General features: G+C 45.2%; 6 protein-coding genes and 2 non-coding genes across 8 annotated transcripts; 3 read left to right on the top strand and 5 right to left on the bottom strand.

The window, feature by feature from the left end:
• Positions 1-1638: 1638 nt before the first annotated feature.
• F5J12DRAFT_782145 (uncharacterized protein) lies at positions 1639-2451 on the bottom strand (the record flags this gene model as incomplete). The annotated part of the gene is made up of 5 exons (XM_051742683.1): positions 1639-1810; positions 1843-1970; positions 2053-2213; positions 2235-2277; positions 2404-2451. 5 exons carry the CDS (start codon positions 2449-2451, stop codon positions 1639-1641), a joined length of 552 nt encoding a protein of 183 aa, XP_051601249.1.
• Positions 2452-9921: 7470 nt separating this feature from the next.
• Positions 9922-10968, bottom strand: F5J12DRAFT_782144 (uncharacterized protein; the record flags this gene model as incomplete). Its single annotated transcript, XM_051742682.1, has 4 exons — positions 9922-10131; positions 10214-10303; positions 10480-10785; positions 10828-10968. The coding sequence occupies 4 exons, from the start codon at positions 10966-10968 to the stop codon at positions 9922-9924; spliced, it is 747 nt and encodes a 248-aa protein (XP_051601248.1).
• A 4360-nt stretch (positions 10969-15328) lies between these two features.
• On the bottom strand, positions 15329-16609 carry F5J12DRAFT_782143 (uncharacterized protein; the record flags this gene model as incomplete). The annotated part of the gene is made up of 6 exons (XM_051742681.1): positions 15329-15377; positions 15495-15600; positions 15654-15800; positions 16137-16295; positions 16353-16547; positions 16573-16609. The coding sequence occupies 6 exons, from the start codon at positions 16607-16609 to the stop codon at positions 15329-15331; spliced, it is 693 nt and encodes a 230-aa protein (XP_051601247.1).
• A 1068-nt stretch (positions 16610-17677) lies between these two features.
• On the top strand, positions 17678-19184 carry F5J12DRAFT_782142 (uncharacterized protein; the record flags this gene model as incomplete). Its single annotated transcript, XM_051742680.1, has 10 exons — positions 17678-17680; positions 17849-17974; positions 18000-18029; positions 18112-18130; positions 18182-18224; positions 18379-18446; positions 18522-18640; positions 18683-18706; positions 18794-18815; positions 19057-19184. The coding sequence occupies 10 exons, from the start codon at positions 17678-17680 to the stop codon at positions 19182-19184; spliced, it is 582 nt and encodes a 193-aa protein (XP_051601246.1).
• A 1025-nt stretch (positions 19185-20209) lies between these two features.
• On the bottom strand, positions 20210-20282 carry F5J12DRAFT_t98. The gene has a single exon. It is a non-coding gene; the product is annotated as a tRNA-Phe (tRNA).
• A 393-nt stretch (positions 20283-20675) lies between these two features.
• Positions 20676-20748, bottom strand: F5J12DRAFT_t97. The gene has a single exon. It is a non-coding gene; the product is annotated as a tRNA-Phe (tRNA).
• A 726-nt stretch (positions 20749-21474) lies between these two features.
• F5J12DRAFT_719152 (uncharacterized protein) lies at positions 21475-22092 on the top strand (the record flags this gene model as incomplete). Its single annotated transcript, XM_051741153.1, has 1 exon — positions 21475-22092. One exon carries the CDS (start codon positions 21475-21477, stop codon positions 22090-22092), a length of 618 nt encoding a protein of 205 aa, XP_051601245.1.
• Positions 22093-22222: 130 nt separating this feature from the next.
• On the top strand, positions 22223-23088 carry F5J12DRAFT_719052 (uncharacterized protein; the record flags this gene model as incomplete). Its single annotated transcript, XM_051741147.1, has 2 exons — positions 22223-22571; positions 22640-23088. 2 exons carry the CDS (start codon positions 22223-22225, stop codon positions 23086-23088), a joined length of 798 nt encoding a protein of 265 aa, XP_051601244.1.
• Positions 23089-24718: the final 1630 nt, after the last annotated feature.

The raw sequence follows: 24718 nt of genomic DNA, 5'->3' as shown, positions 1-24718 counted from the left end.
CAGCAGAATCCCTTGTGGTGGGCTCAGGTTGTAGGAAAAGTCCAAGTAGCTGTATAATACAAGCTAGATGGCTTAGATAACAACAATAAAGTGAAGGGAAAAAATTGCTCATCCCAAGGGATTCTGGACTGTTGAGATGTCATATACCAAGAAACCCACAGTTTGGTCTTATGTCCAGAATGCCAAGTCAATGCCAAATGCTGAAACAAACTCTGTTCCTCACTATACTTTTCTAGTTAGCTTTTGTACTGCCCTCACTTGTGCCAAGGCAGTGTCTGTCTTCAGCTCTCAGGCACCTGCCTCCTCACTTGACTTTTAGTTAGTTCCTGGCATTGCTATTTAGTCCCTCACCAGTAACCCTGGCCTTTGGGTTGCTGGTCTTCTGTATATATACTCTACATACATTGTACTTAGTTCCTCAGTTTGAATATCAACCTAGTTCACCCCCTAAGCTCCTAGCTTAAGCCCAGGATGACTCTCAGCTTTCACTCCTGACCCCCCTTGGCTTTCTTTGACTTCAACCTGGCTTGCACAAGGGTCTAGCACATGAGCTAAGACCAAGGGTTGTTGCACCCAGTGTAGGGGATGTAATTTCCCTACCAGGGGAATTGCCTTATTTTGCTCATTTACTCCATTTTCATTCTAGATACTTTTTTCTATGAGTTGCACTTATATTTCGCATTTTTGGTTGCTTAGTCAGCAGTAGTGCTACTTGTGTATGGTTTTTTCCTTTAAAAATAAGAGACAAGTTACCCTAAGATGAGAGATGAGCCTGAGCAGGTCATTCCCTGCACCAAGACAGCCATAGAAACCTTCAGATGACTACCAGGATCCAGTCCCAGGCTATAGAAGCCCCTTTTGGCCTACTCTCTCCCCTCAGATCTCATCATTCTCTCAACCTCTCTCTTAAATCCTTTTCCTACAACTGGAGCCCACTGCAAGGGGCTTCTGTCTTAGCCTGGCACCCCTCCCCAACCTTCTCAGATTTGTTTTTGCAGTTTCCAGCTTTGTTTTTGCATTTTTCAGGCTCAGTTTAGCAGTTTCACCTCTCAGTCTTGTGTTCACACTTGCATTAGTCACATATTCATGTTTTCTTGCTTGCACGCATTTGCATATCAACTATTCACACTCGTATAAACTCCTGAAGTCATGCTTGGCCTCAAATCCCATGTCAAGGGTCTCCTGAAGTTCTGAGCTTCTCTGGGTGCCCTGAGGACCTTCGAAGCTGTTTTGATGACATAATCGACTTCTGTGATGGATTTGGGCTCTCAGATGGGCCCAAGCAAATCAAGTTTGCTCTCGAATATGTGCCTTTCGAGTTGGCAGACCTCTGGTCCCACTTCGTCAGTAGTAGCAAAGGAGATTTGGCTTGTTTTACCTCTGAAATCACTCAGCTGTACCCAGAGCTGGAGGAGTCCTGCAGGGACTGGTCTTTCAGACTTAGATGCACATTCAATGGCTCAGACACTGTCTCAATATCTTCTCTGGGCGAGTATGTTTGCAGTTATTGTCATTATTTGGCATTGCTTGTAAAGCAGAAGAAGCCATCATCCCATGTAGCTTGTGCTTTTTTTGATGGGTTCCCACCCACATTCAGATGCGAGGTGCTCAAGCATCTTGACTCCCCAAGTCAAAGGGTTACTGTATCTGGAAGAGCAGCAAGGCTGACAGTTCACATGCGCAGCCACCAGGGATTTTGGACAGCCATACATCCCACCACTTGTATTTGTTCTGCTTCTTCTGTGGACTTCTGGGCCATATTCGGGCAGGTTGCCATTCATTCAAGTTGTATTTAGCTTCAGGAAAGTGTCTACTTGTAAACAGTCGTGTTGTTCTACCTACAGGTCAGGAAATCCCATGTGAAGTTGCCGGATGAACTCTATGAGACTGTCTTGACAACTGGTCTTTGTTGACAAGCCAGTTTGAGGCTTGTATGCACTCATTGCCTGCTCACTTGCTTTCACCCACAGCTGCACCCTCTCAAAGCATGTTTGACACACCATTGCACATACCCACTCAGACGAGCATCATGTATCCTCAGTCCCTACCTACTGTCCGGCCCGAGCCAGCAGTACCCAATCTGCCAGCCATTTCATCTTGTCGCTCGTCAGCCAAGCACTCTCGTAGCTCACCGCACGTGCAGCCACAGTCGAGGTGTCCATGTGGCCGAGGCCAATCGCCCTCGTGTCCTTGTTCACGTTCGCACTCGCAGACTTGAACAGGTTCGTACACACGTTCGAAAGATGAATTCATACTGGTCCAGTTGTATGCCCACAGCTTGAAGCAGTATCACACTCGAAGGCGCTTATATTCATGTTCAACCAATGGCTCACCCCCTTCTTCCTCATTGTCGTCCTTGCACTCATGCTCTCGCTCACACTCGAGGAAAGTGCATTTACTCACCTGCTCCAAGCCGAAGCGGTCATGTGCCCTGGCACTCTCGAAGAGCATGTTAATGCTGCGTGTCACACAAATTCCATTATGTTGTTTTTTACTTCTTTTGCTTATGCATCTTACAGTATCTAGTATGGATCTACCTACATCGTAATGCGGAATTTTTGGTACATTAGATATGTTCGAATTTTCTTGTTTTGCCCTTCATCTTTTACCCCCCCCAGGCTCGAGTCCCCTGCAGAGCGCTGTTTAGCTTTGCACCTGGCACCTTCCCATGCTCTACACAATGCCTTTCATCCGCGGATACAGTTCTGACCAAGCCACCATCAACACCGCTCGTCACTTGTCAAGGTGAATACTACCTCCCTCATACCGAGCATGTGTCCAGCGCATATCTCGCTCGTTTTTGTGTTGCGCCTCACGATTTTTGGAAGGCTTGTACTACTCGACATCAGCTCTCTGTTGGTACCAAGCTCGTTTACATGCGCCCTGCCATTCAGGAGATATTTGTGTTTTTGTGGATAGGTCCATTCTCAGGTCCTGTGGTCGTATCTCGCTCGTTTCCGCGTCGCACCTCTCGCCTTTTGGGAGGATTATAGTCCACGACGAATTCTCCATGTTGATATCAGGATTGTTCTGGTAGGTGCAGTAGCTCTGGAGATATTTGCATTTTTGTACGAAGGGCCATCCTCGAGGTCTTGCCGCAGTAGCTCGCGCAGTTCTGCGCCGTTCCTCTCGCTTTTCTTGTCGTTCATCCCTCTCGCTGAGCGCTTCCTGGGGACACCTGCTTTGTAAGATTCCGCGCAACCGTTGTCGAGATATCAGCATTTTCATACCCAGAGGGTTTCAGAATGGTTTGGCATGTAACTCAGGATCGGGTGGTCCAATCGGCGTATTTCTGCATTCTCCCTGTTCTTCCGGAGGTCCCCTACTGCCTCCTAGAATTTCGTGTTGATCGTCCCAGCTGTTGTTGTGCGAGTTGGCCCCTTCTCCCTGCCCTTGAGGTCCTCTCATCATATCTTGTGCATATCTGAGCACTGCTCCTCTCACTTTCCCGGAAGTCCATTCCCCCTGCATGGACCTTTCTGTGGATGCCCCTTCTGTCAAATTCTGTGCAGCTATTGTCGAGATATGCTGAAAAGACCATAGAGCTCAAGCTTAGGCTGGCTGTAGCAAGATTCACATTCATTGATGGGGAGTGAGCCATAGTGAGCAGGATGCATGTGACCTTCTTCATCATACTGAGGGAGAATGAATCCAATGGCAACATTACTGGTGTTGATGGAAAGAATGACTGGCAGGTCAGATGAGTAGTCAATGGGGCAAAGGGCAGGAGTGGTGTCATGCACCAAAGGTGTTTGGTAACATGGACATGGATACTGCTGATAAATGGAGATGAAGACTAGAACCCTCATGTGAAGAAGGACAGCCAGGAATGTTGGCAGTCATCCCTCACATAAGAATGAGTTGTCAGTACTGGAAAAAAAAAAGAAAGAAAAAGAAGGAAGCAGGTTAAGTGCCAGTAAAAATTCTCAAGTGCCCATGTATGGCATTCTGGTTTTTGACATATCTCCACCATTTCCACAGATACCAACACCAGTCCCACACTCATGTATAGTGCTCAGCCATGCAATCCTACCTTCCAAAATTGGGAAGGATCTGCACACTCCACATGTTTCTACAGCACTCCCTCCAACAGACACTCATTTCACTTGTCCCCTTTGCTAGGGACAATGGCTATGTATATCTACCAGGAGTTCCTACCAGCTTCTGTCCTGAACCATCCTGGTACATCCCATCCTTGTCTGCCCCCTCTCAGCCCATCCAGCTTGGACAGTGCATTCTTTTTGTCAGTGTGACCTCTAGGAGGACATTCTTTGGTTGCCTCAGGTCTGTCATTCAGTTAGACAGGTCTTATGTGGTCATTTCAGTCTCTCTGGTCCAAGAAGCATATGGATCCTTCCTCCCTGCTCCCTGCAATGTCTTCATACCAATCTTGTCCTTCATTCTTCCAAAATTGCAACAGCTACAGTATAATCTACTGTTCTCCACTCTCCCTGATCACATCCATGATGAGTATGATGCACATCTTTCCTTCTTATTGCAAGATACAGCAGAAGACACTCCCCCTTCATCCTCTCTTCCAACAGAGTCTCATTCATGAAGTTTTTATTTGCTTCACTGAGAGGACAGTTGGGGGAGAAGGTTGTGATCCCCTATGCTCCTGTCACCCCACAGACCCCCAAAGCTTGACCCCTTTCTGACACCTGACTCACCCTGTCCACTTTTGGATGTACTATATTGGCATCAGATCAGCACTGCCTCTCTGTCATCCCACCTTGGCCTAGATGTGATCTCTTTGAGATGTGACATGCACAGCCTCCCCCTAATGCAATCCCAGTGCATTTTCCCAGTTTCTGACATTACTTGACTCATATTTTGAAATTCTGACTGTCCTTGACTCACCTATTGCTAATACTTACCAATTTTTTGCCCTTGCTTACTGATTCTTCATCTCTTGGCTTACTTATCCTTACCAATGTTCACCAATGCTTTCTAAGATGATTGCCCACTACTTACATTCCTTACTTATCAGTTACCAATCACTTACCAAGCATTTACACCTTGTTTTCCATAGGCAATGCCCCTGTACTGTATATAAACCACTGTACTTAGATAGCAAAAAAAAAAGGGAAGACATTAGAGCACCCTTCTTGCTCACATTTTATCATCTCTCAGTAAATTCATTCATCAGCTTCATTAGTTGAGACTTTATTAAGGGTCTAACTATCATCTACTTCACCTATTGTCATCTATCATCAAGTATCTTTGCATCTGGACCTTCCTGGGCTCAGATTAGCTTGGGACATTGAATTAAGTTGTCATCTATCCTTCTGTAAGCTGACAGCAGTCTACCCCATCACATCCTCTTGCATTCCTGCTCCCTCTTTGTCAGGAGCACCCCCAACCCTCAGCACTCATCTTTGAGTGTTGTAGCTTGCAAAAACCCATCCAAGTAACAGGTTCTACCATCTAGGTACTGCATAGGCACACCACCACTTGCTTTCTTTGTCTTTTGTGTTGGTTTTGGTTGGTTTATACCACTGAACCACACTTTGACTCACAATGGAAGAAACAGCAAGCTTCAAGGCATCAACTGCATCTTGCTGGGGCTGACCCCAAATAAACAGAGCATTCTTGTGATAAAGGTCAATGAGTGGGTGAGCCAACTGGGAGTAGTTCACAATCCAGATATGAACAGTACCACAGAGACCTAGGAATGAGCAAACATCTTTGGGTGTAGTGAGTGTTGGCCAGTTGATGAGAGGATGGCATGCTTGACCAAGAATGATAACACAAGGCTGGCAGATCTGAGATTTCATGCCAGAGAATGTTCTGTCAGCATGAGCAAACTGATGCATGATTCTATGCACATCTGCAGCATGTTCCTGAATGAAGTGACATATGCTGGGATCCTTGGGTAACATTTCAGCATTGCCATCAGCATCTTCACAGCAGGCTGCAGGACCCTTGACAGGCAGGTCATAGATGAAAACATTGGCAACATGAGAGATTTTGTCCTGTAGAATGAAAGCTGTACAATTCTGAAATTCTGATGGCAAGTTGGTGTAGCCTTGAGGCATGGCAGTATGGCACAGTAAGCCAAGAGGCATCATGAAGGACATCAGATCTTGGTGATTGGGATGGAATTGACATGCATCAAACCCTGAAAATAGATCAAAGACCATGTAGCATTGATGACCAGCAAATGGCTCCACAAAGTCATCCAATATTGGCAGAACACCAGCATCTTGAATGGTAACCTTATTCAGAGGCTGTAGATCATGGACAATGTGGATCTTGCCATTCTTTTTCATAATGCAGAACCATTTGGAGTGATAGGATGACTGAGCTGGCTCATAAAGACCAGCAGTGATCTTCTCCCAAAAAGCTGTATGACATGTTGTAGGAATAGGTAATGAGATAAACCTAGAATTAGTAATAGTTGATGGGCAAGTATATTGCTCAACCCTAAAGGGAGGTTCTCACTGGAGAAAAAGAAGTGTAGTAAAAATGTGAAAAATGCGAACTAAAAAAAGAATAATTAGCTCAGTGTAGGAAATGTCCGAGTAGCTGTATAATATAAGCTAGATGGCTTAGGTAACAACAATAAAATGAAGGGAATGAATTGCTCATCCCAAGGGATTCCTGACTGTTGAAACTAGAAGGCAGGACTCAGCACTTTGTAGCAGTAACAATTTGTGATGTGTGTGACATGATCTGCAGTGTAGTACTGGCAATGCAAGTGGTGCAAGCATATGTGTAGTTTGTGTGCAGCAGTAGGTGAGACATGCAGTGTAGACAACATGAAAAAGAAACTCATAGTGACCTTCTGAGTGCCAAAAGGTATCATTCCATACCTAAGTACAGGGCTTTATAGTCCAGGCAAACCCAGAACCTAAGTAAGACAGGGTACAAGCAAAGGAAAGCTGCACAACAGTGCATAAACACAAGACAGGCCTGAACACAGGCCTGAATAGGGGCTGAGGGTATACTACTAGCATAAAGGGAAAGTGACTGTGGCAAAAAGAAAAGAGTCCAAAGAAAGGATGAGACCAGAGCACAGTGGCCACAGGTACAGCATTGTGTGAGAGGGAGCAGGGGCATGGGAAGGTAGTGAGGTAGGTGGGAAGACAGCACATGAACAGCAGTGGATGCAAGTGGTCTGGGGACATATTGATAGTCATGGAACAGTCAATGATAGGGGCTTATGTGTCCAAGGAATGCAGATTCCTTACATTGGTCTGTCCAATACCTTCTGCCAGTCCTCCTGGCACTTTGGGTACTCTGCAAAGTAATAAATCTGACCTCAAAAACTCACTGAAATGTGAGACTAAATCACCCTACTGCTGAGGGCCTCTGACATGGGTTGCTTCTATGGTAAACTGAACTCATGCAAACACAACATGCATGCTTAGCCAGCAATGTGGCTGCTTGCCACTAAGTCCAGTGGTACAAACATGAAAACAAAATGCAAGAAACAAAACAAGTCCCTCAACCCCAAGACTCCTGACCAAGACAAATTCTCCTAGGGAACTCAAACTTGTTCCCTGCATCTGAGGGGTGGTTTAGAACTTGACTGTCCTTGGTTGCTCTCCTCCTCACACAGATGCCCTCATCCTTGCACTTGCTCCCCTTGACCTCACCCCATATCCTCACCCTCAAACTCCCTTGACTTCACCATGCCTCCCTCACTCTCTACTCTCATGCCCTTTGAACACAACCCTTTGCCCTCTAACCTTCTCACTACTCAAACACAACTCTCTTCTTTCCCAAGGCCTGCTCCTGGCCTTGCAGAACAACCCTCTCCATCTTCAGAACTTCTTGCCCCCAGATGCAACTCTCTTTGCCCACAAATGCTACCTGGCCTCAAGCACTCCCCTTGCCACCTAAACTTCAAACTAAACCACAACAGAAACAAACTCTGGGCAAATGAACAAGTGAGTGATAAATCAAGTGCAGAGTAGAGCAGTGACTGCTCTTTGAGGCACAGTCTTGGTGTGAAATGGTAACACAGTGTAGCACAGTGCTGTGGCTAGTACAGCAGGGATCAGCCCTCTACAAGGCAGCTCAAAGATGAACAGGTACCTGACAAAAACCTCAATCAGCCATGTATTTACTATCCTTATAGTCATAAGTGCTTTTGAATATTGCTTGTCCTTAAGGCGACTTAGCACAAGGAAAAATGCAGAAAACTCAAAACTAAACATTGGAGTGAGTAGAATCAACCCAAAAGTTAGTACAACTCAGTTGAATGACATCACACAAAGTAAATCTTGTATTAATGAAAACTATATATCAATACACTCACCAGGACTTTCACTTCATCCATCTGTCCCATTCCCATTTTGACAGCCTTGACTCTCTGTGCATGTGCACACTTGATTTCTCATACCCTGTCTGGTATTTTGTCTGGTGGCCAAAGCCCTCATGCTAAGTGTCACCAAGCAACTTTGAGTCATCCATTTTTGTTTGCTACTTTTTTGACCCTGGACACAAAGGACACTGACATAGTATATGTTTGATCTAAAATACAACATGTCACCTTTCATCTGTAGACTCTTGAGCCCTCCTCAATGATAGGTCTTTTGTTGGAACATACTGCTGTTCTGTACAGCATGTACTGCTTACATAATATTTCCATACATTTTAGCCACTTCATTTTTCCTTGTACCTCAGACTTTGTCCTACTTCGAAGACTGAGGTAATGTTTCTTACTGGTATTATACACCACTTTTACTTACCAGCTTGAGTAGTTTTCACACTCTAGGTTGGTTAATAATATAGACTTTGTCTAACTTCAAAGACTGAGTTTTCACATTCTAGTTCACCCTGCAACCTCAGTCCCTTCCCAAAATCTTTGACTCTGATGGGTGTAGGTGCTAATTTCATTCAATCTTGGTTGTCAGCCTTTGACCTCACAGTCAGGCAGACAAAGTCTTGATGCTAAGCACTGATGGACAGCTTTGAGCCATCTGTCCCTGTTGATCACCTTTTCCTTCACACTAAGGTGCCTGTACTTCCCAGTAGATGGTGTTCAAATTGAAACTAAACAGAGCACCTTGATTTCATAACTCTCCCCCCTGAGTCTCTCTCCCAGCACTGTTGCTCTCAGTGCTTCTCTCACCTTGGGGATTCTACCCCTTGGGAACTGATCTTTGATTTGTTTGACACCAGCCCTTTGCTGGTAGCTGACCATTTGCATTTGAACTCATTGAATGCCCAAACACTGAATACTTGTAAGTTATCATGAAAACAAAAAGAAACAAAGAGTGCTCAGGCTCCATGTAAGAATCCATGTCAGCTTGAACATTCTGCATGCGACTCCATCATTCCAGCCAGCATTGCCCTTCTCCAATTTTCATGGCTCTGATGCTTCCAGTGTGCTGCACATCCTCTCAACTACTTGAACTTGCATCAGCTTCATATTTCCTAGAGCCTTCTCTGCTGAGGGTGGATACTTCTGCACTAAGACAACTTAAAGGTTTGTTATGACCTTGGCACAACCTAGAATAACATAGCTGTAAGTAAGATGCAATAAGGCCAGAGTAAAAACTTGAGTTCTTGAGCTCTAAATGTGAGAACAGGTCTCGTTGCAAGTATGTTGTGAATGCCCATTGTACCAGTAGCCATTGCTTCGCTCTGAACATTGTCGTAGGTACTCATACTTTGCTTGTTGTGACACTGCATGGAGTTCCTCATACACTCCTGTGTCTGCCTCATCATAAGAAGGATTGCTCCCCCCACTTATCATAGCCTTCAACCATGCTGACCTTGCACAGCTTTTCTGTATTTCAAGTTTTGTTGACATGTAGTATTCGCACTACCCTTCACTCATCTTCATTTGGAGATCCTTTCCCCATCCAAAGTTGTCTGTTTTTCCTAGAGTAGCCAGGTTGTAAGTATAATAATATAAATTCAAAGCCAAAATTCAAGCTCCCAAGTGTGGTAACCAAGATTCTCCAGTCATCCCCCTGACAGGAGTTCAAACCACTTAGATAGTCTTGCCTGTTGCATGGTCGATTGAACTGGTTCATGGTTTCTCCACTCTGCCTTCGCAATTTCACCAAAGAGCAGTACTTGGTCACCTCCTAGCACTCTGCTCCCAGAGGGGGGCCAAGGTCTTTCTACTTTGAATCTGTCTTGTACTTTGTAGTCTTTCCTAGAATAGCAAACCTGTAAGTGAAGCCTCATAAGAACAAAAGGGGAGAAGGAGTTCTTGGGCTCTGTGTGCGAGCCTGCATCGCCTCTAACACACAGTGCATGTTCTTCGTTTGTTCAACCACCCCCCAGAGCTTCCATCACATCTCATAGTCTCTTGTACTTCTTCGCAGATACCAGGTTTCCACTACTGTAACATAGTAGTAAGCACAATGACATAAAACAGAAAAGAAAGGAGCTGTCAAGCTCCAGGCTTGAATATACTATGCCTCTCCTCAATCAAATGTCTGCTGTTGCTTCAAATGACCACTGCTCAGTCATTACTCCCAAGGCTGGTAGTCTGCATTCATACTTGTCGCATACTCCACTTTGAGAACAGTTGATAGGGTACTTGAGTTCATGTGGGTTAAATGGAGTGTTGAACATGGACAGGATGGACCCAGCATTGGGCATGGGTGTGACATAGGGACCAAGCATCCACATGGAGCTGCATGTCATGTGGTGAAATTTAGTTGTGGCACATATGGGAGAGAGGGCATGATGTAGAGATTCATTGAGTGTTGCTGTCATGCACTCAGGGTCTAGTTTAGGTTCGCTTGATGTGGTAGGGGAGCAAGAGGGAGGAGGGACAAGACTGTCCTCCACAAGCCAGTGTGCATGTGTGACATTCTCAATGTAGGTACAATCAAATAGATTGTTATTGTCACAGACCTGGATGCCAGTTTGTCTGCACTGATATGCTTGGTATGAGCCAGCCATTGTCTGATGGCCTCTGGGCCTGAATACCTCCTGGGCATCATTATACACATCAAATGGTCCCTTTGGAAAGGGCACCTGCCCATTGACATCCATGATGTCAGTGCCATTAAATATGATGCTTGCAGAAATCATGTAGATCAGCCTATGGACACCAGCTGCATTGATGATGGCTTGGGTAGCTTAAATGTTGGCCTTGATGTAGATGAAGGGGTCTTTTGTACCTCACTGTAGTAAGGTATTCCATATGATATATGTAACACCTGATTCCTTCAATATATCCAACACATCCCATTCATTGGTGACCTTTGCCCCACAAAGTGAGACACCACTGTGTCTCTGCAGGATATCCAACATGGAGACATCACCTCCTCTCACCTGCTGTTTGACAACATGTTGACCCATAAAACTGCCTCCTCATACTGTAGACATCTTGGAGCTGGAAGATCCCTTGAAGGCTTGTAGTACTTTGTCTTTCCTAAAATGATGTAGCTGTAAGTAAAGTGCTCCAAGGAAAAAACTAAACCCCAGGCTATTAAGCCCACTCAGCATGGTCTCAATACTTCTTGCATGTTGCACATCTCATTGTGACTTCCAATCTCACTGTTGTGTTGCTGCCTGTATTAACTCTCATGTGCCAGTCTGATGAGTTGCTTCAAATTTGTTTCTTGTGGCTTTTTGCAGTCATTGTACTTGTAGTGCTGTAAGGTGACATGGGCTTCTTTCTAAGTTGTCATTTGCTATAGAACAAAGTACTCATAAGTAAAAAGCTGTGAAACAAATATATAGACTTGAGCCATCAGGCTCCATATCCATGCTCATTGGATGTTGTATCCTCAACAACTGCCATTGTAATTCAAACTGTATCTGTCATGCTTGTCTTGTGGTACTTCTGTGTGATCTTTGATCGCAGTTCCTTGTAGATTCTTGAGTCACAATCACCAGAACATCAGTTGCACTTCATTGCAGGTGCACATCTTCCCTTGGGCATTCAAGTCTGGCAGTCTCTGTTGCTTTTGCTCACTGTGGTGGTAGCTTCCACATGATACCCTGTAAACAGTTGTATTCCCTAGAATGTCATAGGTGTAAGTAAAATGGCTTAAAGAGAAAACTAAAACTTGGGCCTTTGAGCCCAGTCAGCCTGATCTTGAAACCACTCACATGTTGCACATCTTGCCATGACTTTGAAACTCACTGTTGTAGGTCAAACCATATTCATCACATTTGTCTTTCTGTAACTTGTTGTGTCTTGTCCTCTGAACTGTCATCTACCCTAGAATAATGTTCCTGTAAGCAAGGAGTGGTGCAACTTAAACAAAAACTGGGGCCACTGCACTTCAAGCTCATGAACACATCTCCACAAATGGACAGCTCCATCAACTTCACATGTTTCCTGAGCACTGTGAGTGGTCACAATACATGGTGAGTAGACCATGGTTTGAGCCTGAGCACAGCTCACCCAAGAATAGTGATGGTAACCTTGATGCAAACTGGCAGCAGGAAGTTCTTCTTCTCATACACCATTCAAGGTGTTCATGTCACCTTTACCTGGCTATTGCCCACATGTCAAATTCATGGAGTCCAGGTTTGAGACTGGACCAGAGACCGAAGCAGGTGCAAGGCCAAAGGGTCAGGAACAGGCAGGGAGCAGAGGAACAGAGGTGGACTGGTTGGACTTAGTGACTGGTGGCACAGCACTGTTCCCTTGTGTGGGTTTCAGTCTGAGTCCAAGGCCAAGGTGGGGTTATCAGAGTGAACTTAGTTGATTTCAGACTGAGGAAGTACAGGCTGAATATCTAAGAGTTTATATACTAGAAGTAGCAATAGTATGGAGACCAGTAATGCTGGTCTTGCAAGGATTGCTAAGGTGATTGGTAAGAATGGTATTAGTAATGTATGACAAAGACAACTGGAGACCAGGACAGGGTATGAGGGTGGACTGGGGACAAGGCCAGGTCAGGCTTGACCAAAATGACACACACCACAAAGCAGTGTTAACTCTGCTAGACCATTCACTTCAGTCACCCCCCCAGGGGACCTATGAGGTTCATATATTCTTATAGATGTATCCACCTAATAGGTGTTGACCACCTGGGTATTCTCAGTGACTGCTGGAGATTCTCCAGAGCAAGGTGTCAGACATGGACTTTCTCCAGGATTATTACATCTATAACAGAGTGCCTGGGGTCCAAATGGGGCTTTCCCCAGTGGGTTAATAGACCTATGTCCTGGGTATCCTGGGGGATTCTCCAGCCTAAATGGACCTGTTGTCTGGGCAGCCTGGGGGATTCCCCAGCATAAATGGACCTGTTCCCAGGGCATCCTGGGGGATTCCCCAGCCTAAATGGACCTGTTCTCTGGGCATGCTGGGGAATTCTCCAGCCTAAATGGACCTGTTCTCTGGGTATCCTGGGGGATTCCCCAGCATAAATGGACCTGTTTTCTGGCTATGGTTGGGGATTCCCCAGCCCAAATGGACCTGTTCTCTGGGCATGCTGGGGGATTCTCCAGCCTAAATGGACTGGTTCCCAGGGCATGCTGGGGGATTTCCCAGCCTATATGGACCTGTTCCCTGTACATCCTGGGGGATTCTCCAGCCTAAATGGACCTGTTCTCTGGGCATTCTGGGGGATTCCCCAGCCTAAATGGACCTGTTCCCAGTGCATCCTGGGGGTTTCCCCAGCCTGAATGGACCAGGTCCCAGGGCATCCAGCCCAAACAGACCTATTCTAAGATGATCATGGGAACCTCCAGTTCAAATAGACTACCATCACAGCATGAAGGATCAATCAAAATGATTTGGAGTCTCCATGTTGCTTGTCATGACCATGACACCAACATAAGCCCCTAACACCTACTCTTCCCTCTTCTGACATGTTCCTGCACTTCTCTGCCCTCTTCTGATGTGTTCCTGCACTCCTCCTGACACCTCTCCAAGGTCTCCTGGACATGTTCTGACCAATTCTGCTCAACTCCACCCTCAGGCTGGTCACATGGAGGCCAGACCCTCATCTGTGCCTCCTCCAAGGCCTTGTCAGACTTGCAGCCCTGCATTCCAGATAGGGTTCCACCCTCATGTCAGTTTTTCTCTGTTCTTCCACTCATTCATTATTTACCCTCTCTTCCTCATTGTAGTAGTTTCCTTGTCTCAGTTAAGGTCCCCATCATCCCTACCCTCTATCCCTTGTGTTGGAGGGACTGCTAACCTGTTATACATGTATTGGTTTGCATTCTGCACTGCACTGCCCTTGACCTACATCATATGTAAGGCCACATAGTACTCTGATGTAATCAGTACAAATATCAAATAAAGTCCCCACCTCTGACTCCCTCTCAGTTCCCTCTAGAGTTTTGTCTCCACTCTCTCTGAGTCTGCTCCACCTTTGAAATATGAGGGCTGAGCTCATGCAAGGGGGCAGCACACTAGCTGAATCCAATGCTCTCTTGTCCAACCTCCAACCTCCAACTCTGACTCTGACCTCTGCCTCCAAAACTTCCCTCCATACCCTTCCACTCACTATTTGTTGAATATAATATCTCACCACCCAGTGGTTGGATTTGCTTTGGATTTTGACTGCTGTACTCTGCAGCCCAACCTGCTCCTACTCCACCCTAAGAGGAAGTCAGGGGTGTTGTGTGACCTTGACATGGCTGACAGGAGTGTGTATCATGCCAAGTACCTATTTCCATGGCATTTGATCTGAGCACTCTATATAATATGTGAAAAAGCATGGCCATAGACCACTAAGGAAAGATTGGTGACATCTGATGGAGGGAGTAGAATATACCTGGTGATGGTGATTGCCCAGGCACAGCAGACATACTTTCACCATGCTTTTCATCATCTAGTGGAGCCTCAGCATGGTAATCTGCACCCATTGACTCACTCAGGAAAGGAACAGTCAGAGCACAAAGTTCATCAGCATTGAGGCATTTGACATTGAAATCTGGACCAACAGCAGGGACTCCAGCAGGCCAATCAGTGATGGTATACTGGTGAACATACAGCAGATCAAGCAACAACTTCCAAGAAACATTTCTCTGGCCTCATGTGATACCATTCTCTTCTGTGGCAGCACTTCAGAGGATGAATATGAATCAAATAGATTTATTGATGTATGGAATTTATGGAGTATGATTGTAGGTACAACTTGCCAATTGCAATCATGTCTGTATTCTTGAGGTTTTAATCCCAGTGCATGGTCATAATGGGGTTGTGACAGCACAATAAAGTCAGGAAGAGGCACTGAAGCAGCAGAGTTAAGGATTTTATACCAAAAGAAAAGTCAGTGGGCAATTGTACATGGTATATGTTATACATACTTGATAATTGTGGACAGGTATTCTAATAATTGTGTTATGTCAGTCTGCCTCTCACTTGCAAGCTGCATGAGAAAGGAGGATCCAGCAAAAATTCCTTGGGATTGGCATGCAGCTTCATCACTCCCACTATAAATTACACATCTGAAGACATGTATGCCCTCCACATTGCATCAAGTTTGTGCCTGTACAAGAGGTTATTCAAGAAGCAAATGATCACAATGGTATTACCCACCCCTTGTGTAAAGGAGTCATGGCCCACCATTGCCTTTGAACTGATGTCTTTGGACCCACTGACACACTCACTCCAATACTTCTGGATCTCAGCCCACAGTTGAGGATGTTTGTCCTCATCTTTATGGTCCTCATAGTGCTTGGTGTGACACCTATAGTAGTCTTTGGTTTCCTCTGCAATTGAATCAATGTGGAGTCAAAACTGCAACAAGTTAGGATGTACTGACCTGCAGATGCTTTTGGATTGGTATGTGCATACCAAGCCTGATGCATGTTCCACACAGATTCAGCACAAGTTGCCTTTGTGGTAAGACCAGCAGCAGCCATGATTGACCCAAGAGTCTTGCCATACTCATCTGCAATTGCCTGGGCCTCTTGAGTGGTGTGCATGCCAAGTGCCTGTGCCTTTCATATGGCTTCCAAGGGAAGCCACCCTGGTTTGAAGTGCAGTAAGCCTGCTTCTGCACTGGATGCATCCTCACATTGACTGAGGTCACTGGCTAGGGTAGGTACAGAGGGTGTGACTACTACCTTGCAGAAGGCATGATGTCATCCTTTGGGTTTCCTATGCATCCTGGTCATCTCCAAGCCATCAGGGAGGTCTCCAGTGTCACTAGGTCCATCCTCATCTTCAGAGGATGTGTTGGCTAGGGCATGAGATTTCCCTTTGGCTTCCCTACACCTCCTGGTCACAGAGCTGTCAGTGTCACCTTCAGTATCAGCAGCTCCTTCTTCTTCTTCTGATGAGGATGGAGAAGGGAGAGGGGGTGTGGAAGGATGGTTATCAGTATCATAATTGCCAGCACAGATTTCTCTCAGGGTTTGTTTGCATTTAAGGTCATGCCTCTGGTCAACTGACCAATCACTGTCTATTCAATGACACATGTAAATTATGTGAATAATGCAGTTTAATCAAATAAACAAACCTGATGCACTTTCATGCTCAACATCATCATGACAAATGGAGTCCATCATATTTTCAACAGCTTGGCGACCATCATGATCCACCAGGTTCTCTGAGACCAGATCACCTTCAGCTTGCACCATACTCTCAATAGCTTGTTCATCCTCTTCACTGTCATTGGGGTAACAGCTGGTGGTGACCTTGAGAAGGAATACAGCTACATACATAGATCACACACTTACACTTTTTGCAACCCTGCTCAGCAACTATATCTTCCATAGAAATGATGCCCAATCATAGCTGCTCAAGGGCAACAGTGTGGTCAAGCTTCATACTGTTCTGGAGTACAACCTGTCTCATCTGGAAGGAGTCAAGGTACTGATCCTTGCATTCTTTCTCTGTCAACCCTTGCGAAGAATTGTGACTTGAGTGCGGTTGGAGAGGGGGACATCAAGCTACAGAGCTGGATTCATGGTTCTGAAAACAGTGGTCAGTAAGCAAAAAAAAAAAAAAAAAGGTAGTACTACACACTGGGCACTCCTCACCATCCCCTGACATTGGCTCATGTGTTTCAGAAATCATATCCTGATTTCCACCTCACACCGATGGAAAGAGTTGAGACAGTTGTACACAAGACACAGGAAGTAGGTCTGTACTCATGTTTGACTACCCAGTGACAGGCCTTTGCACCATGTGAAGGTTGGGCTTTGGTGGATGAAGTGACAGTAGGATTGACTCTCTTTGACCTCTGGGCACCAATGGGGAGACCAACTTCAAAAGTAACAGCAGATGACCTAGTTGCAGGTGTGATGCATTTGACCTGGTAGACACATAGTCAAACTGTGGGCCAGTGGAACTGTGGAACATGTAGTCACCACACTCTTTGCTGATGTGAAATCAAGCGAGATGGAAAGGAAAAGATGTTCAGGTAAGGAATGACTAGGTAAGGAAAGACTGGGTTCAGGCCAAACATTGGTTAGTGGACAATTTATGATCTTGCACAAAGGGTTACACACCTGATTTGAAGTGAGTGAAGAAAAGAAGGCAAGGAAGAAGAGAAAACAGAGGATGAAACATTCACTACTGAGCTATTTATTTGGTCCTGGAAGAAGCCTACACACCTAATTCACACTAGCACCCTCACTTCCTTCTAGCTTGCACAATCCTATTGAGAAGGGTCAACTGAATGGAAATCTGGCATTCAGGGCAGAGGAAAAATGCAGCATGTCAACTGATAGAGTAGGACTGTCATTGTCATTGTGAGCAGAAGATGTAATAAAAACAAAAAGTTGATGTCAAACCTACAGACAGCAGCTCAAGGGTGATATATTCTTTTGACAAATAACCATGGTAGGTGTCAGTGAACAGTTGATAACAATACAGGTACCTTGGAATACAGATGAGATCACTACAAGAAATTAGGTTCAGGGAGCATTGACATTAAACCTTATTTTGACATCTATTTCATAACATTCATAGATTCAACAAAAGATTTAAACATACCTCCTTGGACAACAGTACCAGATGGAGTGGGTAAGGAATGAGACAAGTGCCAATGAACAGGGTAATGTATACCTGGTAATGAGAGCGGGTATATTCTTAGATCCAACAAACAGAGACCACTACACATACCTGATGACAATGGTGAACAAATTTGACAATGATACAGGTACTTTGGACTACATACAGCACAGAGTTGGTGAGGAATGGAAGGAGATCATTACCAGAAACTCAGTTCTGGGAGCATTGACATCAAACTTTATTTCTGCAGTGATTGACAGGTGCTAGCAAATGAGATGGGTACCTAGGGATTATGAGAGGCTGACCACATTCATAAATCAATGTAAACAGACCACAAGACATACCTGATAACAGCAGTAACTGTAGATCAAGAGTATGTAACAATATCCATAGCTCAGACTATGATAGCAGTTGGCCAAGTGAAGAATGAGGCAAGTACCAACTAACAAGATGATTTATACCTAGATATTAGAGAGGGTGATTGGATTCATAAATCTAACAAAAAGAGACTGACACATACCTGATAGTGATGATAAGTCAGCCCAACACCTGATGACAATAGATGTACCCCCAACTGCAATACAACAAGGAGTGGGTGAGTGAGGAATGAGGTGAGCACTGATGGAGATAATTTGTACCTAGATATTAAAGAACATGATCAGATTTGTAGGTCCAATGAAATGCAAAGGTAGGACATACCTCATAACAATGATAAGTGAGGATCAACAGTCAATAACTATGTATCTACCACAAACTGCAATTCAACAGAGTGGGTGGGTGCAGAATGAGGTGAGTGGTCAAGTGGAGATGAATGAGATAACTTATACCTAGATATTAAAGAGCATGATCAGATTTGTAAGTTCAACAAAAAGTGACATTGGCACATACCTTATAATCATGATAAGTGGGGATCAACAGCTGATAACAATACACCTACTGCAGACTGCAATAGAGCACAGAGTGGGTGGGTGAGGGACATGACAAGTATGGACAAATGAAATGATTTAAATCTCATAGCTGATAACAAGAGTTGCAACAAGTACAGATTTGAATGAGATGATTGAAACCTCACATCTGATAATGATAATGAGTCAGGATCAACATCTGCTAACAATAGACATACCTCAGACAGCAATACTAGGCAGAGTGACAGTGACCCAGGAGAGAAACAAGATCAGTGCTAATGAATGAACATAGGTGTTTAGAATCAGCTGGAGGGAATAGTGCTATAAAACATACCTTTGTGAGTAGGAAGGAGAGGATCTGGGGTGAAGGGCAAGATGAACTCCTCAAGGTCTTGAACCCCACTAGCAGTGCAGTGGTGCTGGGGTGACCTCAGTGATGCAAAGTCAACAGAGTATGAACTGCAGCAACACAAAGTCAGCTGCAGCTCTGAGTGAGCAGCATGGAGCCAGCTCAGGTTCAGCCAACATGTCCAAACTTGAAGCATAGAGGCAGCAAGTGGGAAGATGATGATGGGGAGGTGAGAGGATGACAGTCATTTGTAACAAAGCACAGAGCTGCTGGGCACTGTGCAGCTGGAACATGGTCCTGTGACTTAGGTATTTTTGCCCTGGGAATTCTCCAGGCTATCACATCAAACATTGCTATCAATATATGTACGTAAGCATAATAGGTAAATCCCTACAAACAAACAAATACTTATGATTTCCTGACCACAACTACTCTTCATCCTACTACCCTTGCCTTCCTCACTTCATCACTCAGCACCTCTGCCCTCAAGGTTTCAAGTCCCTCCCCACCACATGCATCTTCTCCCATTGGGTTCAAGTTGGCTTCATGCTGCTCATCTTGACCTGAAGTTGACTTTGTGTCACATTAGGTTGCACTCTGTTGACTTCACATCACTGAGGTCACCCCAGCACCACCACACTGCTTAGTGGGGTTCAAGACCTTGAGGAGTTTGTCTTGCCCTCTACCCCAGATCCTCTCCCACCATCATCCTTCCATTATTTTCTTGTATAAGGTGTGTGTTCTATACATCCTATTCACCCTGTTGTTCACCCCATTGTTCATTTCATTGTTCACACTGCCATTCATTTTGCCATTCACCCCACCATTCACTTTGTCATTCACCCCACTGTTCACCCCATTGTTCACCCTGCCATTCTTCCTGGATCATCTTCTACCACTGTCATGTTCTGATTTTCTTTCATAAAAGGTGCATGTCAATTACATGCCATTCACACCATTGTTTACCAAACCCTTCACCCTGGACCTTCTCCTACCACTGTCATACTCTTATATTCTTTATAAAGGTGCATGTTGTTTACATGCCATTCACCCTGTCATTCACCCTGCCCTTTATCCCAGACCCTCTCCCTGTTGCAATAAATGCGACCAGACAGGGGATTGAACCCTGGACCTCCCAAGTTTCGACTGGGTGCTCTAACCACTGAGCTATTTGGTCAAGGTATCTAGGCTTACTTGGTGTGGTTTAACCACCAAGTGCTAGTAGGGACTAGCGTTGCTGAGTGCTGGAGTACTACACCTGCAACAGCCTCCCCTAATCCAGTGCACAGCAACAAGGCGCAAGCGTGGGAAATCACTGCCTAAAGTGGCAACTGCCTTAAGTGGTAGGTCTTACACATGCTGCCTCCTGCAAAGGTCTTAGATGGCTCAGGGGCCATTCTGCCTTAATTGGTAGGGCTTACACATTGTTGCCTCCAGTAAAGGTCTTACTGAGGCACAAGTAGGTCTTAATGGGGAAATCCCAGCTGTGGGAATCCATTGCCTTAAGCAGAAAGGACTTACCAGGATATTCCCACAAGCGCCCGGGGCTCATAACCTGTTGCAATAAATGCGACCAGACAGGGGATTGAACCCTGGACCTCCCAAGTTTCGACTGGGTGCTCTAACCACTGAGCTATTTGGTCAAGGTATCTAGGCTTACTTGGTGTGGTTTAACCACCAAGTGCTAGTAGGGACTAGCGTTGCTGAGTGCTGGAGTACTACACCTGCAACACTCCCACCTCCAACATTCATTTGCTTTCTTTCACAAAGGTGAGTATTTAATTACATGCCTTTCACCCTGTCACCAACTAATCTACACATGATCTGTCTGTTATTCCTTGCAGCTCAATTCCAACACAAGTGAAAATGTCCTGGGGGACTGCACTTGCCCAGTTCAAAGTGTTCACCCAGCCCAGTGATGGTATGTTCCTCTACTTTTGTGTTTTCCCAGAGCTTACTTACCATCCACAGCTAAAATTACATCACTGGATGCACAAGTGGTCACATGCAAGGACCACTGGGTGAGCATGTTGCCCAATGCAGACTTCATTCCAGAGCTGTACATTTTCAAAGAAATTGATCTTTGTCTGTGTGCTGATGGTCAGTTTGGCCTTGTTGATTGCTTCCAATGGCCTCAAACATATGAAAAACACTACAAATATGTTGTTTGCATACCTTGAAAAAATACAGTCCCTACTCTCAATATTGCTTGGTTCACTCTGACATCCATGGATTTCATCCTTCCACTTGGCTCTGTGTATCTGGTGGGAATGCTTGAAGGGGCAAAGGTCAAGGCCTTTGAAGAACTACTTCAGCAACTGTGCAGCTGCTATCACCCCCTCTGCAATTGACCTGTGGGTCAAGACCTTATGACCCAACTAGTGTGGTTGGTTCAACACAAGGTTTTGTGCTTGCAGCATCACCCCCTTTTATTCCAAGACCTTGTCATTTTTGTTGCCCAGCTTCAGCACAAGTTGCTTGACATTTATGCTTTGCTCGAATACATTGAGATCCTCTACCCACTTCTTTCATCTCCCTGCTCAAAACCTGTACACACCTGGATGGGGTGCTTTACAAAGGATACTGCCACTTGCAAAGCACTATATTTTGCTGGGGTGCCAGTCTGGCTTGTATGTACCGAGGCATACATCCCCCCTGATATGAATATCAAGGAGCCTGTGAGATTGACATGCCCTGAAGACATAGTGAAAGCTATGTATTTGGAAAAGGGGGTAGCTAAGCCATTCTCATCAATCTACCATGGTCCTGGCAGTCTCCTGTGCCACATTCACACTTGCAGGGACTATGAGGGTACATTTGCAGAGCAACCAGAGCCCCTGCAAGAATCATTTGCCACATCCTCATCGAACCCATCTCCAAGCACTGGGAAGCAATCAATGAAAAAGCAGACAAGGGCTGCCAGGGAACAAGCGACTGCAGGCCCCTCCAGAGGTATGTACCCTAATTTTCTTTCTGCTTGTTCCTGACCAACTTGTAGCTTCGCACCCCAAACAATCAGGTGGTGGGGACTCAGTGAGGTGGGAAGAGCCTGATCTTCCAGAAATTCCCAAGCCCCACAGTCTGTTTGCATTGGCTTGGAGGAAAGCTTCAAAGGATATGTCCAGAGTCAAGTCAGGCATTGTGGACCCTGGTTATCGCTTTCTGAAGCCCACACTGTTGGTCAATGTGACCACCCCTGAACGAAAGAAGATGTACATGTTGAATTGGCTCTCTGCTCATCTGGCTTGGATGAATCGAGTTGACATTTGGTCTCTGCAGAAGAACCCTTCCCCTCAGATGTGGAGTCACTTCCTCAATGGTACTGACACAGAGCACTTGCCCTCTGGCACCCAGAGGGCATCCATGAAGTTGGCAGTTCAGGAAATTTTGGGGGACATCATTCAAACAGCTCATGATGATCCTGTTCATATGTTGGAAGAGATTGAGTGGAGGGGAATGCAGGTTAGTATTTCATCCTATTTAGATCTGTTCTTTGTACTTATCTTGTGCAGGTCTGGGCTTCGAGCCTTTCAGACCCACCCCTTCATTTCACACATTCCCTTTTATGGGAACTCTATGAACTCAACTTCTGCTATGAACTTCATGCACTCAATCAGGCCCTTGTCCCACAGCTTTGGCCTGATAGCCTAGATAAGTATATGTGCCAATCACTTCTTTGGTCTATCTTCCCTGTTGGATGTGGTCTTTCAAGTTGGTTGGTGCCTCTTCCTCAGGAGCTGTGTGATTTAGGGTTGACTGCTAGTGAGATGGAGGTGGCATTGCCCTATCTGAACAAGTTCTGTCAGTTGCTATCTGCATGGCCAGGAGCGCCCTTTCATTTGAAGTCCCCAATCAAGCTGGATGGCTCTGGCAACCAAGCAGCATACAAAGCCTTCATCTTGGCTTGTGAATTCTACATCCAAACTGCATTTGATTATCTTGGGTGTCAACCATTCCTCCCCCACATTTTTACCTTTGTCTGACATCCTCTGCCACATATACTTTTTTTTTCTGTCCAAATTTGTTTAGTATGAGTATGTACCATGTCATAAAGAAAGCTGAATCAATTCAATGATTCAGAATGTTGCCTGTGACTGAACCTTAATCTCACACTTTGTGCTCACTGCTTTTTTTTTTTGTTGATAGCAACATGTTATTCACTGACACTCCCACTGCCAGGCAAGGAATGTTCCCATTCCCCTTCACTGCTATTGATGCTTTATCTGCATCAAGGTCTGCACCATTTAATTCTTTGAGACTCATTCTGCTTGGTATGTATGACATCTTGATAATGGGGTTCCTGCTCACTGTGATGTTGATAGCAACTTTTGTCTTTAACTGCTCAAGACTTGTGCTCTGGTAAGTAGGATCCTACTTGGTTGTATGTGGTGATCTGATGAATTTTCTGCATAGTTTTTCCCTTCCAGAGGTTCATCATCTGGTCAAAATCTCCTTGGACTGACACCCCCTGCTGACTTCATGTCATGCTTTCCACCACCTGTTGACTTTGAGTCCCAGGTGTACTGCTGTTGGCTTTGTGTCACAATTTCCAGAATGATCTGAGATGGCTGTTTGCTGTCCAAGGCCTCAGAGGCATTGCAATGCTTCACCTTCTATGAGTAATTCTAATATTGTGAGTTTTCCCTGTCTTCAAGCCTCATGTTGTGCTCATCAGTTCTCTACAGGCCTCCTCCACTTCATCTGTCCAAGTTGGTCTGGTACCCAGTGTACTCACTGACCATCCTTCATCTTTGTCTGGTAATGAGCCATCACTTTGTACTTCTGGCCCTTTGGTGTGTGCAATTTCATTATGGTATTCTTCATATCATCTTAGCTCCCCTACAGGTCTTATCAATGTTGTCTGCCTCAACCAACTGGCTGCCCAATGTAGCCACTCCATCATCAAACAACCAAGTGTCACTTGGTATACCTGCCCCTTCAGTATGTTCTGATCCTATGTCTAAGAGGTTACACATGTTTATTTTTGGGTAGAATATGACACAGTCATTGTTTGTCCCTCCTCCCCTAGCTTGTCAATGCCACCCTCTTGGTATGAAAGTGCTGTACCTCCCTGCACCTCCACCTGTCTTTGTACTTCCAGGCCACCAATGCCATGTTCAAGATACTGCTGCAATGCCACATTGCCCTCAGCACCAACCTGTTGATGTCTTCAATGCTGTGAATGAGCTCAAACTCAGTGAGGTTGGCTTGCCTTCATGTCTGAGTGGTTCACAGAAGTGTGAGAACCAATGGTGACAGTGGTCACAAGATATCATTCCAGCACTTCTCAGGCCCTACATGTGCTATCTCGAGGCATCCCAATCCCTCCACATGGTGGTAGATCCCCCAGACATCCATCAATGTTGCACTTGCACAGTGTATCAACTCACTGTTTGCTGTCTCTTCTTTGACTGTATGTGACCCTTTTGTTGTTTGCTCTTGTGATGCTCATGTATACCCAGGTTTGGAGGATGTCAGGATAAGCTACTGTGCATGCACCCCAGCTCCTATATGCCTCATGGGCCATGGGTTATTGGCATCATCTCCTGTGGTACCTACTCTGGCAGTTGACCTTTGTGTACTGGAGTTTGTAAAGAAGCTCTTTGTCTGGCT

The sequence above is a fragment of the Pisolithus orientalis genome (assembly GCF_024613125.1).
Source record: "Pisolithus orientalis strain OTSU chromosome Unknown F5J12scaffold_10, whole genome shotgun sequence".
NCBI lineage: Eukaryota > Fungi > Basidiomycota > Agaricomycetes > Boletales > Pisolithaceae > Pisolithus > Pisolithus orientalis.
The sequence above is the reverse complement of the archived record's forward strand: the minus strand, read 5'-3'. Positions and strand labels throughout refer to the sequence as shown.